The sequence below is a fragment of the Taudactylus pleione genome, unplaced genomic scaffold (assembly GCF_031769625.1).
Source record: "Taudactylus pleione unplaced genomic scaffold, aTauple2 ptg000256l, whole genome shotgun sequence".
NCBI classification, from domain to species: Eukaryota; Metazoa; Chordata; class Amphibia; order Anura; family Myobatrachidae; genus Taudactylus; species Taudactylus pleione.
Window position 1 is genome coordinate 6,490,590 of NW_028284658.1, and position 17,931 is coordinate 6,508,520.

The 17,931-nt window shown below is 44.8% G+C and overlaps 1 protein-coding gene and 1 long non-coding RNA gene across 2 annotated transcripts in view; one reads left to right on the plus strand and one right to left on the minus strand.

Moving 5' to 3' along the window:
• The window catches only part of PPP1R16B (protein phosphatase 1 regulatory subunit 16B), a 73,529-nt gene extending 60,210 nt beyond the window's left edge, over nucleotides 1-13,319 (plus strand). Inside the window, exons 10-11 of the mRNA XM_088480622.1 lie at nucleotides 3,200-3,350; nucleotides 11,972-13,319. Of these exons, the coding sequence (XP_088336748.1) occupies nucleotides 3,200-3,350; nucleotides 11,972-12,448 (628 nt within the window). The 3' untranslated portion in view covers nucleotides 12,449-13,319. The remainder of the gene's footprint in view (nucleotides 1-3,199; nucleotides 3,351-11,971) is intronic.
• LOC148514906 (uncharacterized) overlaps nucleotides 1-16,192 on the minus strand; it is a 54,900-nt gene extending 38,708 nt beyond the window's left edge. The window contains exons 1-2 of the long non-coding RNA XR_015879435.1: nucleotides 16,092-16,192; nucleotides 15,576-15,625 (exon numbers count right to left, since the gene is read on the minus strand). This is a non-coding gene — a long non-coding RNA (uncharacterized LOC148514906). The remainder of the gene's footprint in view (nucleotides 1-15,575; nucleotides 15,626-16,091) is intronic.
• Nucleotides 16,193-17,931: the final 1,739 nt, after the last annotated feature.

Sequence of the window (17,931 nt, forward strand, 5' to 3'; positions counted from 1 at the left end):
ACAGATACCACTTTCTGTCACAGACCCCTTACTGACCCTGATACAGACACACTTACTGACACCACTTACTGACACTAACACCACTTACTGACACACACTGACATTGACAACACTTACTGACACATACACTTACACTGACACCACTTACTGACACACACTGACATTGACAACACTTACTGACACATACACTTACACTGACACATGCACTTACTGACACCACTTACTGACACACACTTATTAATTTATTATACATTCACACAGCACAAGAAGACAGTCTTCATATGTTTGCAGCAAACAAACCTTCCCCCCAGTGGCCCCCCTCCCTCATAGACTATAGCAGGGGCAGGTGGGTGATGGAAACATCAAACACCTCCTCTCCACTGCAGTAAATGGCAGCTTAGGGGCCCCCATAGCAGTGTCTCTCCTCACTGTTGCTGTTGAGGAGAGTCATATGAGAGGAGGGACCGGGCTGATTAGTTTGACAGGGGCCCGCAACACTGATGATCCCCTACAGCAAACTGCTTCCTAGTCTCTCATCCAGTACTTACTCCACCAAAATTGTGTGCAGTGGGGCGGTAGGCCCTGTAAGCACTGCAGCCCCATAGCAACCGCACCCATGGTAGCTACGCCCCTGCCTAAACAGATGTTATACCAACATCGTGCTGATTGTTATGTATAAAAGGACAGGACAGGATTGGGTTGGGAGCTGTGTAACATCTTCAGGGGTATGGAGTTTAAGCTCCTACCAGGAGATACGGAGAGTGGAGTTTTGTCTCCTGACAGCAGGATGATATTACAGGATTCTACAGAGGGAAGTCCAGGCCTTGGATTTATTAGGCTGCTGGGCGAGGGAGCCCCTCATGCTTTGGTGAAATATTGCACCTGAAAGTTTATCTCTGGGTGGGCATAGTGGAGGTGACTGCTGTGACTGGAATCAGTCAGGACTTTGGATGTGGAGTACTGTCCCCTCCCAGGGGCACCTGGTGAGTAAGATCTGAACTAGGACCATCGCACATTTCTTGGGGCCTATAGAAACACCTTTGCTCTAGGAAGCTGTGTCAGAAACCCATAAAGAACTGTTTTCTTTAATCCATCTTGGAGAGCCAAGGAAAAACTGAAGGCCCCCATACATTTGCAATATATTGGGGCAATTCCTCGATCCCAAGATACCGGGGTCAGGGTCCAACTTATTGGATTTCCCTGATTTGTCAATCCCAACCAAAATATGATCAGGATCATCAAATCAGTGATTTTTAGCATGAAGAATTTCACTGATTCACCGACAGATCGATGTTCCTCGATGGCCGACGAACCGCGTTTCTGACAGGCAGAACGCAATACCGGTCCAATCAGGGAAACAGCTGGCAGATGTATAGGACCCTTAAAGCAGCAATGAGTCAAACGCTACACTTCTGACACATTTGTCTCCAATGGAGATTTTAACAAAGAGTTGCTGACGATTTTGAATACATTTATATGAGCAAAATCTAATTAATTAGTCCACACTTGTTAGTGCTTATCCGCTTGGCATATTAATTTTTTCCCAATATTTTGTTTTAACATAATATATAAAATATAACATGACAAGAAGTCTTAAAAAAACATGCTTTGTGTCATACAATGCACACTACATTACAAAAATATGTACACAATATTACCTAGAGTGAAATATGCATATTTTAAGACTTTTCTTAGTATTATTTATTACAATGTATTATGTATACATTGTATTGGATCGTTTTGTTTTTTTGCTTTTTCAATTTATCTGTATATCAGTTTGAAAGTGGGAAGAATTCATAAACTTGTTAGGCAGATAAAATATTGAGTTAAATAACATTTTCTACTGCAAAAAGTCTGTATTTTCTCCACGTCTCCCAATGTGTTTCCTCCCAGGGCTCTGGTTTCCTCCCATTGTCCAAAAACATTCCGGGTTCTAACTAAATAGGCTCTAGTGTCTATGGGGTATATTTACTAAGGTGCAGGATTTTAGTGGAGATGTTGCCCATAGCAACCAATCAGATTTTACTTAACATATATCTTGCACCTTCTAGAAGATAATAGCTAGAATCTGATTGGTTGCTATGGGCAACAACTCCACTTCTAAAAACCCGTACTATGGACCTGATTCAGACCCGCTCGCCAAACTGCGGCTGCTCGTACTGACCGATAGTTGCCCGTCTGTGCATGCGTATAATTCGCAGTGCACGTGCGGAAGCCAGTCTCATCGATGGGGAATCGTGCGCTCGTAGTACACAGACTGGCCGCCACTTTGAGTGACAGAATGAGCCGTTTGTGGGTAGTAACAGGGGAAGGTGCTTGTGAACGGGGGAGTGGATGTGCGAACGCAGGCGTGTCTGGGCGTCAGAACGGAGTGCATAATTAGCAAAGTAGCATCATTGAACACGTCACTTGGTTGTTTTTTAGCCTGGACTGCTCGCAATGCTTGCGTGAGAGTAGAGTCAACCACAAGCGCAGCGATCGCTTCCGATGGTCTTCGATGTACCAATGTTTTAAGACACTTCCTGGAAATAACGTGTGCTAGTGGGCGTGTAAAGACACGCTAATGGGCGTCTACAATGACAAAGTAATCGCACGCCAAGACATAGTGGGCGTGCTTATGCCTTGCCGAGCGAGCGGCTGCCTTGACGTCACTTTGCAAAATTTAAATACGCTGGGAGCGAGCGGCCACAATTTGCGAGCGGGTCTGAATGAGCTCCTATGTGTGTCTGTGCTCAAGGCAGGGAAATTGCAAACCCCACTGAGATTGGGAGTGAAGTGAATGAATTGTTTAAACAGTGGTCTATTATATATTTCTGTTACATAAATAAAAAATCATAATATTGATAATAATAGACACATAATATCAGAAACTATTTGCAATTTTAACCAATGTAACGTAACTCTCAGGGATATATTTACTAAAGTGAGAGTTTTTAGAAGTGGAGGTGTTGCCCATAGCAACCAATCAGATTCTACTTAATATTTAACTAGCACCTTCTAGAAGATAATAGCTAGAATCTGATTGGTTGCTATGGGCAACATCTCCACTTCTAAAAACACTCACTTTAGTAAATATACCCCTCAGTGTGTTATAAAACATAGTAATCGTCAATCTCATTTTGTAAATGCAGCATGTCAAAAGTTGATCTTAATTTTATGATCATCAAATCCAAACTCTGACAGTCTGTTTCCCTCTCAGAAAGGTGGTTCGACGTGCCAGCTTGTCAGAGAGGACAAACATGTACAGACGTGAATATGAGAAGGAGGCTGTAGTGTGGCAGTGCCTGGTCTCTGCAGAAGACACTGAGGGGATGCAAGAAGAGGAGGAGAGCAGTCCAGACATACAAAGGGTAAACACTAAAGCTGGCCACACATCTAAAGATTATCTGTCCAACCAGCCAACTAGTTGATTGGTTGGAATGAAAATCTGGTAAGGAATGAAAGCAAATGACAATCAGCAATTTGCCCCCAAACGCCGTAAAATGGGCGAAACATGTTGTTTGAACAAATAGTTTAGATCAAACATTTAACAAACTTGTCTGACAACCATTTTCATCTGTTTTCTTGCATTTAGGAGCAAATTGCTGATCATCAGTTACTCCCATCCGTTACCAGATTTTCATTCCAACCAATCAACAACTTGGCTGGTTGGATGTAAGTTGGTCTAGTGTGTGGCCAGCTTAAGACAAAAAATGGATGAATGAACAAACAAATAAACCTCAAATTGCTGATATAATATGGTCTGGTCAGTGGCCTAAGTCATACTTGCCTACCCTCCCGACTCGGACGGGAGCCTCCTGAAAATCGTGTGCTGCTCCCAGCTCCCTGGCAAGGCAGGCAAGCCTCCCGGCCCCCCGGTGACCTGTCCACACACCCCCCCTCCCCCCGCAATTACAATATAGACTCTGGCAACTGGGTTAATCTCAGCATTGTGAAGAGGGGGCGGGTCCACAATGACGCGATGTCGCTGTCAGGCCCATGCTCACGTCCCCTTTTGCCGCGACACGCCCTGCCGCCGTGGAAGCCCAACAGCTTCCTCTCCTACTGCCTCAGTTGTAATGCTATTAAATTAATTTGCTTACATTTTCCGTACCATCACTTCTATCATGGGGTCTGACCTAACATAGCCAGTATGCACTTTGAAAGAAATGTATTGAATGCATGCCAATTGCACAGAGAGGTTGGGAACACACTGTATTATTCTATATTTAGCAAAGAATCCCTTGTTTTGTAGTATTTTTGTGTGTACAGTATGTATCATACTTGCCGACTTTACAGAACTCCTCCCTGCGAGCAGCAGGAGAGGAGATTCTGCAAACATCTTCGAGGGGCAGGGCCAGACTGTAGACGTCATTAGGCTAGTTAGTGGATCTGCTGCTGCTGGTCAGCATGCGTAGCAGCTACCTTGGCCATATCCTGTTCAGAGAGCTCTGCGGCCAGTGCAGAGATGGGGACAAGGCTGTCTCTGCAAAACAAATTTCTACTTCAGGGTCCATAGGGTATCCACAGGATACCTTGGGGTATAGGCGATGGCGGCAGACATCCAGGCACCACAGAGTTAAATTCTCAGCCTCCCAGGATGCACTGGGGTCCCTCTCCTATACCCCGCCCCCGAGCCTCAGGCCACTCAGTTTTCGTTGGTGCCTGGCCGGACCAGTCGCACCGTACAGAGGGGGGTCTTTTCAAGGCCCCTGAAGATTTCTTCGCAGCTGTGGCTGCACAACTAGAGTGCTCCAGCATAGGACAGTCAGTATTGACGTCCATGCTGTCACTCCTACACCCCGCCGGTACCAGAACGCCGGTACCGGTCCGGGGATGCTGGTTGGTAGCTGGGGTCACAGCTAGCGGTGACCCCGGCTACCTGGACTGTGGCCGGATGCACGGGGGACAAGGTAAGCGGCGGGGTCCCACGGTGGGCACCCGCCGGTAACACAGTCCTTTTTGGTCCCCAGGCAGGGGGCTCCCTGGGGACCGGCTGCGCGTGGGGCCAGGTACTGATCCTGCGCCTTCCACTAGACCACCAGGGACAGCGGACCGCAGCATGTGCGGTACAGCGCGGCGTCCCAGGGGTTAATAGCAGGCCAGGGGAGAACGCCTTCCCTGTCTCACAGCCGGCGTCTCCCCCGCTGCACAGTGCCATTCCACAGCGGTCTGAGCGGGCTGTGTCAGCGCTCCTCCCCCGGGCCCGCCTCCTCTCTGCTCCTCGGTGGCAATTTTCTCACTACATGTGCTGGGAATGACAAACGCTGCTGGAAGCTGTTACAGGTGCCATTGCGGTCCGGATCCCCCGCATACCTCTCCTTCAATTAAGGTCAGTGTATGCAGCACTGTTTCCTACCAGGCTCTGGTCTGTGTAGTTGATCGCAGTGCTTGTAATGCAGGATGTTATCTGTGCATTGTATGTGACTTAAATGCTAGCGCTGTTTGCCTGTACTTTCATTTCTGACTGTCAGCCTTTTTCCTATCCCTGTTCTTCTGCTACAGCCCTTGCGGTGCGGTGTTGCAGGGTGTTTATTACCTCACAGTAAACGTGGTTTTTCTGTGTGGGAGGTCACATACGCTCCGTTCACAACCCTCATGTCTGAAAGTGAACGAGGATATCCTCTTCCAGCTATAATGTACTGATATCATGTGCAGTTAGCGGAGGGATATGTAGACGCTGAGGGTTTGGGCATGTTGTATTATATATCACCATTTCTGTCACTGTGCCTGCACAAAAAGGGACCACCCTCGGCTGGCTAAGATGCTTACAGCCCTTGTGGGCAATGCTCCCTGCGTTTCCCCATAGGGTTTATCGCAACGAGTGGTGGTCTCATCACATGCAGGGGTCCCTGGGCAGTTGATGGTACCCCAGTGTATCCTGTTTTTCGCCCCCCCAGGTCTCGCAGGAGTCTGTGTGGGTGAATTTATTGTCCAAATGGTATAGCACCTGATGGACGTTTTACAGGGGGAGTCACCATTTCGGCCTTCTAAACGGCCTTTCGGGTCTCAGACGGGTAAGGACATGACGTCTGATGACGGTGACATTATTGACTTTTTCAGACACGAGCCCCTTAGTGCAAAGGAGGCGTAGTCTGGGTCTAAAGTCTATATACCTGGCCTTATACGGGCAGTCCGTGCGGCTTTGGTTATTACATATCCCCCGTGGCTAAATCCAACTATGCCTTCTTTAAGGATAAGGGTGTTGCCACTGTAATTCCTCTATCCGGTCAGGTGGATCATTTAGAGGAGGCGTGGAAAATCCGGGTAAGTGGTTCCAGCCTCAAAAACGGTTGACCTTTTGCATACCCCTTTGTGGATAATTATTTTTCCAAATGGGAGTTACCGTTACGGGTAGATTCTCATGTTACACGCCTAGTGAGGAGTGTTACGTGGCCCATGCCCTCCAGGTCCTCCTTGAAGGAGGTTACACATTGCAAGGTGCAAATATATCTAAAATCCAATTATTCCCTTGCTGGAGGGGCTTCCAGGCCGGCTATGGCCGTGTGTTGGGGGGCCAGAGACATGGAGCGCTGGGTAGGTAACTGGATCTCTGCACACTGACTCTCCAGCAGAGCAGGTGGATAGTGGCAAATTCTCAGAGACTTAGCCACGTTCATAATGAGACAGTCTTACATATAGCCTACTCCTTTCCAGATTCTCCTCGGCAGCAGTAGCGGCTCGGCAGCAGTAGCGGCTCGCCGCTCCCTGTGGTTGCACTCTTGGAAAGCGGACGCAGATTCCATTTGGAATGCTTTGCCTTTTACGGGACAGGTCCCGTTTGGCCCTCATCTGGACACAATTGTGGCCCCGCAGGCAGCAGCTACGTCTGCCTGTCTGCCATCGGCTACAGTCCCATCGGGGTCTGGGGTTTTGTCTTTTCAGCCCTGTGAGGCCAGGGTAAGTCTAAAATATAGCTTTCCAAGACAGTCAGTAGCCAGGAAATCTGCTCAGCCATAAGAACAGGCTGAAAGACGTCCTACTCCCAAGTTGGACTATAAGCCTCACGGGACGGGCCTCCTCTCGGGGGACCCCAGAGTTGGAGGCCGGCTTCTCCAGTTCGCCCAGTGCTGGTGTCTGACCTCCACGGACACTGGGGTAAGAGAAGTATTTTCTTGAATGTATGTCCTCTCCTCCCGGTAAAAGCCTCCCAGACGGTTTTTCATTACAGGTCTTCTGTCAATTCAAGACAAGGCCCTGTAATTTTTGAGGGTGTTACACTCCTGGACATCCTCAACCTCAAATCCTTCAACAAATTCTTAAGGGTTCCTTGGTTCAGGAGGGGGACTCTGCATTCCATCATTCAATGGAGCCTGGGAATTTTGTGGTGTCGGATATATTCAGGGTGACTACCTGAATGTCCTTATTTACTTCGAACACCAGTGTTTTTCCTCAGGTTTGCAGTAGTCGATAAGCATTTCCAGTTTTACCAGGGTCATGGCAGTTATGGCAGCCCACCTGCAGATGCAGGGGGTCTGCTTGTTACCCAATCCGGGCGACCTCCTGGTGTTACCAGAGTCTCCAGAGATACTTCAGTGCCATCTGCAACGGACAATATCTGTGTTGCTACGTTAGGGCTGACTGATACACTGGAAATGGTCCTCTCTGATTCTTCACAGAGGATGCTCCATATCCCAACATCTGAGGATCTTTGTGATTGAGGAAAAGATCTCTGCATTACAGGCAAAGGTACGCAGTTGCCTGCTGAGTCGCCGAGTGTCTATTCACTCGGCAATGTGGTTCCTGGGTTCCAGGGTGTCGCTGTTCGACATGGTGGAGAGTACCCAGTGTCACTCTAGAAAAATTGATCCTCTCCGGATTGGATGGGTTGCCCCATAAGATAAAGTCAATAGTGCTTTCCCCGAAGGTTTGTCTCTCTCTGGCCTGGTGGCTGCGGAAAGCTTACCTAAACAAGGGGCACCCCCTTTGGGATTGCGCACCGGGTCCTTCTGAAAACGGACGCCAGTATCCGTGGCTGGGAAGCAGTGACGGGTCCACAGTTGTTCCAGGGCAGGTGGACACCAGTAGTTTTTGCGCTTCCCATAAACATCTGAGAACTCTGAGCAGTATTCACGGTTCTCCAGCATGCAGGACAGGTCCTCCACGGAAATACCGTGCAGGTACGGTCTGACAACGCCATCATGATGGCTTATGTAAACCACCTAGGTGGTTCCCGAAGTCGGGCGACACTAACAGTGGTGTCCCGAATTCTGGCTTGGGTGGAAGGCTATATCCCTGCCGTCATCGGCAGTGTTCATTCAGAAATCCTCAGATAGAAAGCAGGCTTTCCCAGCCATCAGGACGTGCATTCAGGGAAATGTCCTCTTCATCAGGAGGTGTTCAATCTTCTGGTGAACAAGTGGAGCCTTTCAGAGATGAGTCTCTTATGGTAGACGTATGTTGGTCCAGTGGACCTTCTAAGTTGTGTACCTCGTCCCTCCGTTATCCCTTCTTCCAGTAATAGCAAGAAGGAGGCGCGCTCCTGCTGATAGCTCGTGCATGGGCCAGACGGCACTATTACTCAGATCTTTGGAGTGTTTCAGTTAACACTCCGAAGCTGTTACCTCTACGACCAGACCTGTTGTCTCAGGATCCTGGCTGATACCCAGACATGGGTTGTCTGTCCTTGCCGGTGTGGCGGTGGAGACTGCCCTCTTAAGGTCTAGGAGTTTTTCCAGCTCTATAGTTAACAGGGCCTATGTCCATGCTAAGAGCTCGGAAGATTTTATCTGCAAGAATTTACCATCAGGTATGGCATACTTTCTTTCAGTTGTGTCATCCTACAGGCTCTGCTCCTCGGGTATTCCGGATATCCAGAGTGTTGGCTTTCCTACAGGTGGGCTTAGATAACGGTCTTCGCCTTGCTTACCTGACGGTGCAGGTTTCTGCCCTGTTGGTTTCATTGTAGGATTGCTACTCTTCCTGATGTCCGCACCTTTGTGTATACATTATATTCAGTATCCCTTTGTTCCTCCTGTGGCTCCTTGGGATTTGGCTGTGGTCTTTAGGGCTCTGTGAGGATCGCCATTTGATCCACTGGGCTCAGTGGACTTCAAATGGCTTATGGCTAGGAATGTATTCCTTCTGGCCATTGATTTGGTAGGATCTCAGAATGGGGGGCTCTGTCATGTAGACCTCCCTCTTTCTCATCTTTCCTAGGAACAGGGCAGTGCTTCGCACTTGCCCTGGTTTTGTACCTACGGTGGTGTCTAGTTTCCACATCAATGAGGAAATTATAGTACCTGCCTTTACTTCCCCAGTCCTTTCTGCTGGTGAGGCCTCTTTGGATGTGGTACGGGCTCTAAGAATTTAAGTTGACCGTACCAGTCCATTTAAGAAATCAGACTCTCAGTTTTGTCCTTTCTGGTTTCCATAAAATGGGTTGGCCGGCCACTGCGCTAGCTTTGGCAGGATGGATTCACAGGTCTTCCTGTTCCATCCTCTTTTAAAGCTCTTCCATTAGGTCTGTGGGTCCTTCGTGGGCAGCTCGACGTGGCGCTTCAGTGGTTCAGCGGTGATTGGCAGCCATGTGGTCATCTGTCCATATTTTTGTAAGGTATTATGTTTTTGATACCTTCGCCTCTCAGGATGCTTCCTTCGGGCGGCGAATTCTCCTTACAGCACAGGAGCGTCCCCACCCTTAAAGGATACTGCTTTGGGACATCCCCAAGGTATCCTGTGGATACCCTATGGACCCTGAAGTAGAAAATATGAGATATGGTAAGAACTTACCTTTGTTATCTCTATTTCTACGAAGTCCATAGGGTTCCACAGGACTCCCGCCCTGTCGCACCTGTACTGCAGATGGGCTTTGATCTGGTCACCGGTTTCTCCGTCTCCTTCTGGTTAGAATGTGATTCTTGTGTGTTCCAGACTTTCTTCTCTCTCTTTTTTGCTCCTGCTCCGGCCTATGGCTTGTTACGAAACTGAGTGGCCTGAGGCTCGGGGGCGGGGTATAGGAGAAGGATCCCAGTGCATCCTGAGAGGCTGAGAATTTAACTCTGTGGTGCCTGGATGTCTGCCGCCATCGCCTGTACCCCAAGGTATCCTGTGGAACCCTATGGACTTCGTAGAAATAGAGATAACAAAGGTAAGTTCTTACCATATATCATATTTTTGTTCGTCAGGGGCGAGGGGTAAGCGCCACTGGGTGTAGAATGTACATCCTACATATATCACTCTAAAAGCCAATTCTAATAAAGCCTTACCTAGTAGTTAATATAAGAGATTGGAGGGGTAGATCTTTATGGGTTTTTTATCAGTTAGCTGGTCTTGCCTCCTCAATGTTTGGGAGAATGGGCTGTACAGGATCAGAAGATAGACACAACTGTAAACTCTAGTGAATTATGAAACTCTTTGCGATGGGTGTGGATTGAAAGATGAACAGTATTTTGTTGAACGATATCTCTCAAAATTCTTCCTTCCCTACATTCTCAGATATTCGTACCGAATTTTCCATTTCTCACAAATTCTTTTATCAATATTTGCAAATTGTGTACTTTCACTCCACAATGACTTCATGGAGTTGAGTATTTAGCTTCTGGCGGGGCAAACACCAAAAGGCTTATCTCTGCACTGTACACGAAACTTATACCTCCATGCCCCGAGGAGAGAGACTCTCATGAGAGGGCTTGGCAGGCTGATATATCTGCATACGATGGACGTTCATATACACTGAATGACCATCATCTGCATGCTGCAGCGGGTCGGGCGTACCTGGGGGCGGGTAGGGGGCGTGACCTAATCACAGCAGGCGTGGTCACATCTCCTTCGGAAAATAAAAGAAAAAATTAATTTGCAGCGCTGCGCGCTGGGGACGGGGACGCTGTGTGCCCCGCGCACAGCTAATGGGTGGAGCGATCAGCGTGATCGCTCCCCCCCTTTGGCATGGAATACTGCTCCGGCTGCTGCTTTAGCAGCCTCGGACAGTCTCCCAGTGCAGCCCAGCACACAGCAGCGTGTGCTGGGCTCCTGTGGATGGGGAGTTGTGCCGGACTCGGGTCAGTAGTACCCGCTCGCGGCTCCCCCCCTTTCCTGTCTGCACCCCTGTGTACGGGCGATCGGCTGATTGCCCGTACACACTTGCTGATGGACAGATATGTCTGAAGACATATCTGTTCATTGGCTGAGCAGCACAGCCAATGTGATATGTCTGTGAACGACGTTGTTCACAGACATATGGTCTGTACACACTGGCCGATGGGGGCACAATATATTGGCTGATCAATTGATCAGCCAATATATCGGCCAGTATGTACCCAACATTAGGGGAAACCTTAGATAATGAAAACTGGGAGGATATATATTCTAATGTGGCCTCTCGCTCTCTCTGTGTGCGTATAAAAGGGAAAGATGAACAGTATTTAGATAGACAGGCAATTGGTTGGCAGGGTCAAAAGGTTGACTGTCAAATGGCCGACATGGACTAAGCTCGACATGGTCAAAAGGTCAACACAGAAAAGGTGAGAGTATACGTAAGTCAAGCACAGTACACGCAAGTTAAATGCCCATTTGCTTCCCTGTTACACCAGTTCAGCTCAAGTGGAGATGTGTCTGAGATGTGGATATCTCTGAATCGTCTGTAGTTGCTCATAGTTGCATATGTTCGGCTTAGACACATGGACAAAGCGAAAACGATCTGTCCGCCAAATGGACTTACAGCTCTGTATCAGTTCCTTTGTCACTTGTCCTAGTCATAGTTTAGATGGGTAAGTTATGGGCCCTCTTTCTGTACTAGTCCTTATGCTACTGACCAAATTATTACTATAATCAGCCACTGGAAAGGTCCATGTTTTTAACTGTTCAAAAAACTTGTAGAATCGAGAATACTGAGGACACTTGACAAATCTAACACTGTTTCTTTGATCATGTTTAATAACAAATTACAGTGAGTTGAGTGATGTGGAGACTGTTGCTGTGATTGGTGTAATACAATGGTGAAGCAGTGATAAGCCATATGAGCATAAGAGTCACTGAATTCTTATTTTTACAGAGAGAATCTGTGGATCCTAACACAGTCATGGTAACACCAGAGAACTTTACAGATAGCAAGTTCCGGAATGGGTTCTGCTCTCCAATCCCTCCTTTCTATTGTTCCCAAACCATTACTGATTCACCAATCCCCACCTCTCTAACTAATGGTAATACCAAACACTCCCTGTCCTCTTATTCACAAAGCCCTTTATGGAGTGGCATCCTGGACCAGACCCCGATTACCCTTTCAGAGCTGAAAAGACAGAGAATGGCAACCAAGCAGGGAAGATACCTTGCAAGGAGTACTAGTGACTTGCTTGGCTCTGGAAATATAGATTACTCTAGTGACCCTGGTACACCACCCTGGTGCTCTAATGGTACACCCGTGTATTACACACACACCAGTGGTGACCCCCCAATTTTACGGCTAAAGTCTCAAGTTGAAGATGAAGGAGAAGAGGCTGCCAGTGTATTGCGGTGTTGCCGGCTGTCATGACTGCAGGTATATAGTACTTTGCGGAATATTGTATCTGTGTTATATGCAGAGCAATGTGTGCATGTAGGCCATCAGATCAATGTGTCAGTTTATATGTAGAAATACATATACTGTATATGCGCTGGCCTATGTGTATGTGTACACAGACCTATGTAGATCTGTACATAAAGGACTTTATGAAAATGTGCATATTTTGGCTTATTATGTGCTTAAAGAATTAAATTAAATTAAACCTTTGTTTCACTTCACCTGTTGTTGAACTACAAGTCTCAACATTTACAAGCAGTTAACTGGTTGCTCAAAGAGCAGCTCTAGTGCCAATTGTATCTTGCTTTGTTTGTACAGTGTGCCTATACAGGCACAGGAATCTGATATAGTTATATAAATACCATGTCATATGTATATTTATGTACAAATTTATGTGTATTTATAGAGATAAATAATTCTGAACATGCACGGTAGTGTGTGTTTGTATATAACAGGATATATATACCTATAAAAGGATGTATATATACCTATACAAGTATTGTGTGTTTAATAACAGAAATATGTTTCTTTATTTATGTAATGCATCTATGTGTACACAATAGAATGTATCATGGATGGGCTAGCTTTGGCATGGTGGTTCTAGATGATAGTACCAATATTGTAAAAGTAAGTGGCAATTACAATTGTACCTACATCTCACACAAATAGCAGCATGGGGTATGAACACGTACAACAATACCTGTGGACTGCAACATGTCTCAGGGCATTCATCAGCATAGTGTTCAGCGCATTATAGGTTGGGGATATGTATTACAGTTTGTACTCTCAAGAAAATGAAAAATTGCAAAATTGCTGACTAATATAATAAATCCTGAATCATTTCCTTTTGTAATAAACTTGATTTTAACAAAATGCAGTGTGTGATTCTTTCAACAGAAGGCAGCACTAGCCACATTTATTAGGTTACTATTCAGGTACCATGGTGCAGGCACATGTTGACCTCTCCTAGGTGTATATTTACTGAAGTGTGGGTTTATAGAAGTGGAGTTGTTGCCCACTGCAACCAATCCGATTCTAGCTATTATCTTCTAGAAGGTGCTAGATAATGATAACTAGGATCTGATTGGTTGCTATGGGCAACACCTCCACTTCTATAAAACCGAACTTTAGTAAATATACTTATAGTATGATCACCTTTGTTGCTATGAACAGGATTAAATAAGATATGTAATGAAAACATGATTTTTATACTGGTATTAAATCCTTTCCTCTGAATCCATTGGGTGTGCATTGGACCAAGGCTCCTTTAGGACTTTAGCATTTCAAAATATTAAATATGTTTTGTGCTCCTCACTCTTCTGTATCCCCACCCTGCAGGCAAATCGTTTCTTTTTCTAACCAAAGTCCCCAGGTCAGAAACAGAGATAACATAACTAATGGAAAGAAACCACATCCTCGAAAAAAACCCTTTTAGTTTGGCTAAACTTAACAAGAGAACTGGAACGTAAATGACTGCACAAAATCGCATTTACTCTTGTCTACTTGTTGGACACTAGACAATGGTGAAGTTCCATATCAGCCTCTTCAGGTGAGTATACTCACAGTATTGCACAACACCAAAACTATAAAATCATTAAATTTGTAAAATGTGCCAAGTATCTACCACAGATTTTGTTGCTGCCCAACACAGCTGCTCAGCCAAAGGTCTGTACCACACTGAGATGTTGCTGATTATGTAGACTGTACCTTTACATTGTAAGGGATAGGTTTCCTGGCCCCTATATAAGTGGGGCAAATCACAGAATCACTCCAACACCTTCCTCGCTGTGGAAATAGCCAGAGGAAAAAAATTGTCTTCCACGAGAGAAAGTTAACATCCACTATATTAAGTGATTCAAATAGGTTAAGGTAATGCTGTCAACACTAATTTCATGTCCCAACGACTACTTTAGGAATGTATGATGATCGCAGATGTCTCGCACCCTGCAAAAGAGTCTACACCTCTGGTAAGATTACCACCTGAGCATGGTCTCTATAACTCTACCAGAGAACCATTGTTTCTTAAAAATCCTGGCTTCAATTGCCGCGTTATTAAATCCCGCTTTAGGGCAAGATGCAATAGCAACCCACTGTCATTCTAAGAATTGCCATATCTTGGCCAGTATGGTGCCACCAATAGCACTGGGACCTCTTCTCACCTTTTTGGATCCTTGAGCACAAATCTCTCCACCTTGCAGTTCAAACTGAATACCATCGTACCAAAACCTGGCTGGCTACATGTCTCTAGTGTCTGCTGAAAAATGTCCAGGTTGGGGGGGACCACTCTCTGGGAATGCAGGACATACCACATCTGGGATTAAATACTGATGATATATCTGAAATGTTTTGTTCTGCCTATGCTTGATTCTGCTAGTCTTCTTTGCATGGGAGCTGTTTGGTGGTTAGGTATGCACCACTGGGCTGGCTGACTGACTAATTTCATATTAGTTTACCCCGCAACATAAGATGTAACCGAATGTTTAGTGCTAATTTTATTTTCAGAACATTGTTCAGAAGCATTGCCACAGACGCTGAAACCGCTGAAGGGTACTGGCAACAGCCCTGAAGGGCTCATCTGAAATTACGGGAATGCTGGAAGATAATATATGTAGTTTGCTGATGGTGGCATATTTCAAGTGTCTTGATAAAGGATACTTATTCGAAATGTGTTTGTGCTGATTGGGACCTTCCTGTACTGAACTGAATTACACCATCCATCAGGTAACTACCTCTTCCAACATTCTCTGGGTTTTGAGGAGGACTTTGTTTTCCATCAGCGTGCTTCTGGTACAAGCAATGATTTTATTTTGTTATTTATTCTTTGAAGTGCTTTTATAATAAATAATTTGTTGTTATCTGGTAATGCACTATTGGTGTGTATTTTGTTATACATTTTAATTTGAGATTCCCGTTCCACCTGTACCATATGAAATCAAGAGTACTCTGAAAGAAACCTTTTCATGTGCTCTCACCTTATATCAGGTGAGTAGGACCATTAGAGGAGCATGCATGTAGAGGTGTTTTTATATAATACTAAACAATAATCACTTTGCCTCGTTATATGTATGAACGATAACACAAAAAGATATCTCCTGCTTACCTTTCTCGTTGCTTATGATAATAGCGCTCCAGTCAATTCCCAAATGGCATCTGTTTGAAAAATGACAGTTGATAGCTGATTGTCTTGAACACCATTTATCATACTGTACTCTACAAGTTTAATCACTTGTTGTGACTAATAAAACTAGTTGATAAATGAGGCCTAGAGTGTCAAGAACTCAGCATTGCACTCTTGTTGCAATGTGTAAGGAAATAAGTATTGTACATCGGTAACATAATTTCAGTAACTCAGGGTTACTCAAGGGAAGGAGAATGTCAGGAAATTAGGATTGCACATGGATAGCATGGAACTCAGGATTGCATACTTGTAGTAGAGTCAGAAACTTGGAATTGCACATAAGTAGCAAAGTGTCAAGGATTGTGCATGTATATAACAGTGTAAGATACTCAGGGTTTCACACAATTTGCAAAGTGTCAGGAACTCAGGATTTCATACAGATAGCAGAGTGTCAGAAACTCATAATTGCACAATGGCAGCAAGATGCCAGGAACTCACCTATGCACTCTGGTAACAGGGTGCCAGGAACTCTGGATTCCACTCTGGTAACAGGGTGCCAAGAACTCTTGAATGCTCTCTGACAACAGGGTGCCAGGACCTCAGGCATGCACACTGGAACAGGATGCCAAGAACTCAGGATTGCACACTGAATACAGGAATTCTGGATTGCACACTGGTAACAGGATGTCAGGAACTCAGGATTACACACTTTGCAGCACAGTTACGGGGACTAAGGATGCCAGGAAGATGACCAAATCATCAGAACTACAATTGGAAAACAATATAAGCTCAGCAACAATTTGGTTATGACTGCAGGAGAGCCAGAGATTGAAAGACCAGGCATCAAGTACAGCTACATATCTTTCAGGGAAGCTGCAGAATTGACTGTGTACTGCTTTGTTGAAACACCAAAATCCAAGATATATCAGCACCTTGTCCATAGTATAAATTTAAAAGAACCACCCTTCCTGGTGCTGTTAACACAATATAATGTAATCATATAATTGATACCTGCTGCAAGTAACTTGGGTCTAGTTACGACCCTGAATATATTACCAGAGGAAAAAAAGCTAATTTCCTTTATATTCATAGATAATGAATCAATTAAGGTTTGCTCTCTAACAGTATTCAAGAGGCTTGTTCAATTCGTCCAAAAATAATTTATTCAAAACATCAACATATATTAAAGAGCAAAACTATTTATATAAACTTATGCATATATAGCAGCAATCTTCATACATAACACCAAGTAGATGGTTAAAATCTATCCACATATATATCAATAATGTTTAGGCATATAGGATGATATACACAAGAAAAAACGCTTCTCATAAAAATCACAGTTCAAAAATCCCTTTTGCTATAATAAGTGATTAAGTATCAAGAATCAGTTTTCTCAATAAGATACTATTTTTAGATTTTTTATTATTTATTTACACTTATATGCCATATGGTATATAAGTGTCTAAAATAAAAAATAAAAACAGGAGGCTTGTTTAGTAGTACTGTGTGTTTTTATTATTTTTAATATATGTCTTTCATTATTCTAATTATTATTATTATTTTTATATTTTTTTGTCTTAGTTTTACAAAAAATGTTAATGTTATGACTATCAGTACAATCATAGGTTCCTAGACTAATGCTGGCCACACATCTAAAGATTATCTGTCCAACCAGCCAACTAGTTGATTGGTTGGAATGAAAATCTGGTAAGGTATGAAAGCAATTTGCTCCCAAACGCTGGAAAATGGACCAAAACTGTTGTTTGAACAAATAGTTTAGATCAAATATTTAACAAACTTGTCTGAACAACCATTTTCATCTGTTTTCTGGCATTTAGGAGCAAATTGCTGATCATCATTTACTCCCATACGTTACCAGATTTTCATTCCAACCAATCAACAAGTTGGCTGGTTGGATGTAAGTTTTTCTAGTGTGTGGCCAGCTTTACATAGAAAGCTTATGTAGTAGAAACCTCTTATTGTGGATATGAGTGATTTGAGAACCTGCAATCCAAATAAGATTCAGGTGTCACGAATTAAACGATTAAACAATCAAAAATAAGGGGAATAAATAGAGTCACCAGGGATACTGGTCTCTAGTCTTGAAAAAGTCCCAGCATTCCATGGGACAAAACGCGTTGACCTTTTATTATCCCCTTGATACTCTGCTTAAGAGATTGCTGGAGACTGTTTTGAAAAAGCATTCAGCAGAAGCCGGACACTAGTATACAACAGCCGCACTGACTCTTACTTCAACAGCTGGGACACACAGCCGTGGCGGCTTTGCAGTTGCACCGGCTCCATTCTACCTTCGGGACATATGATCTCCGCAGCG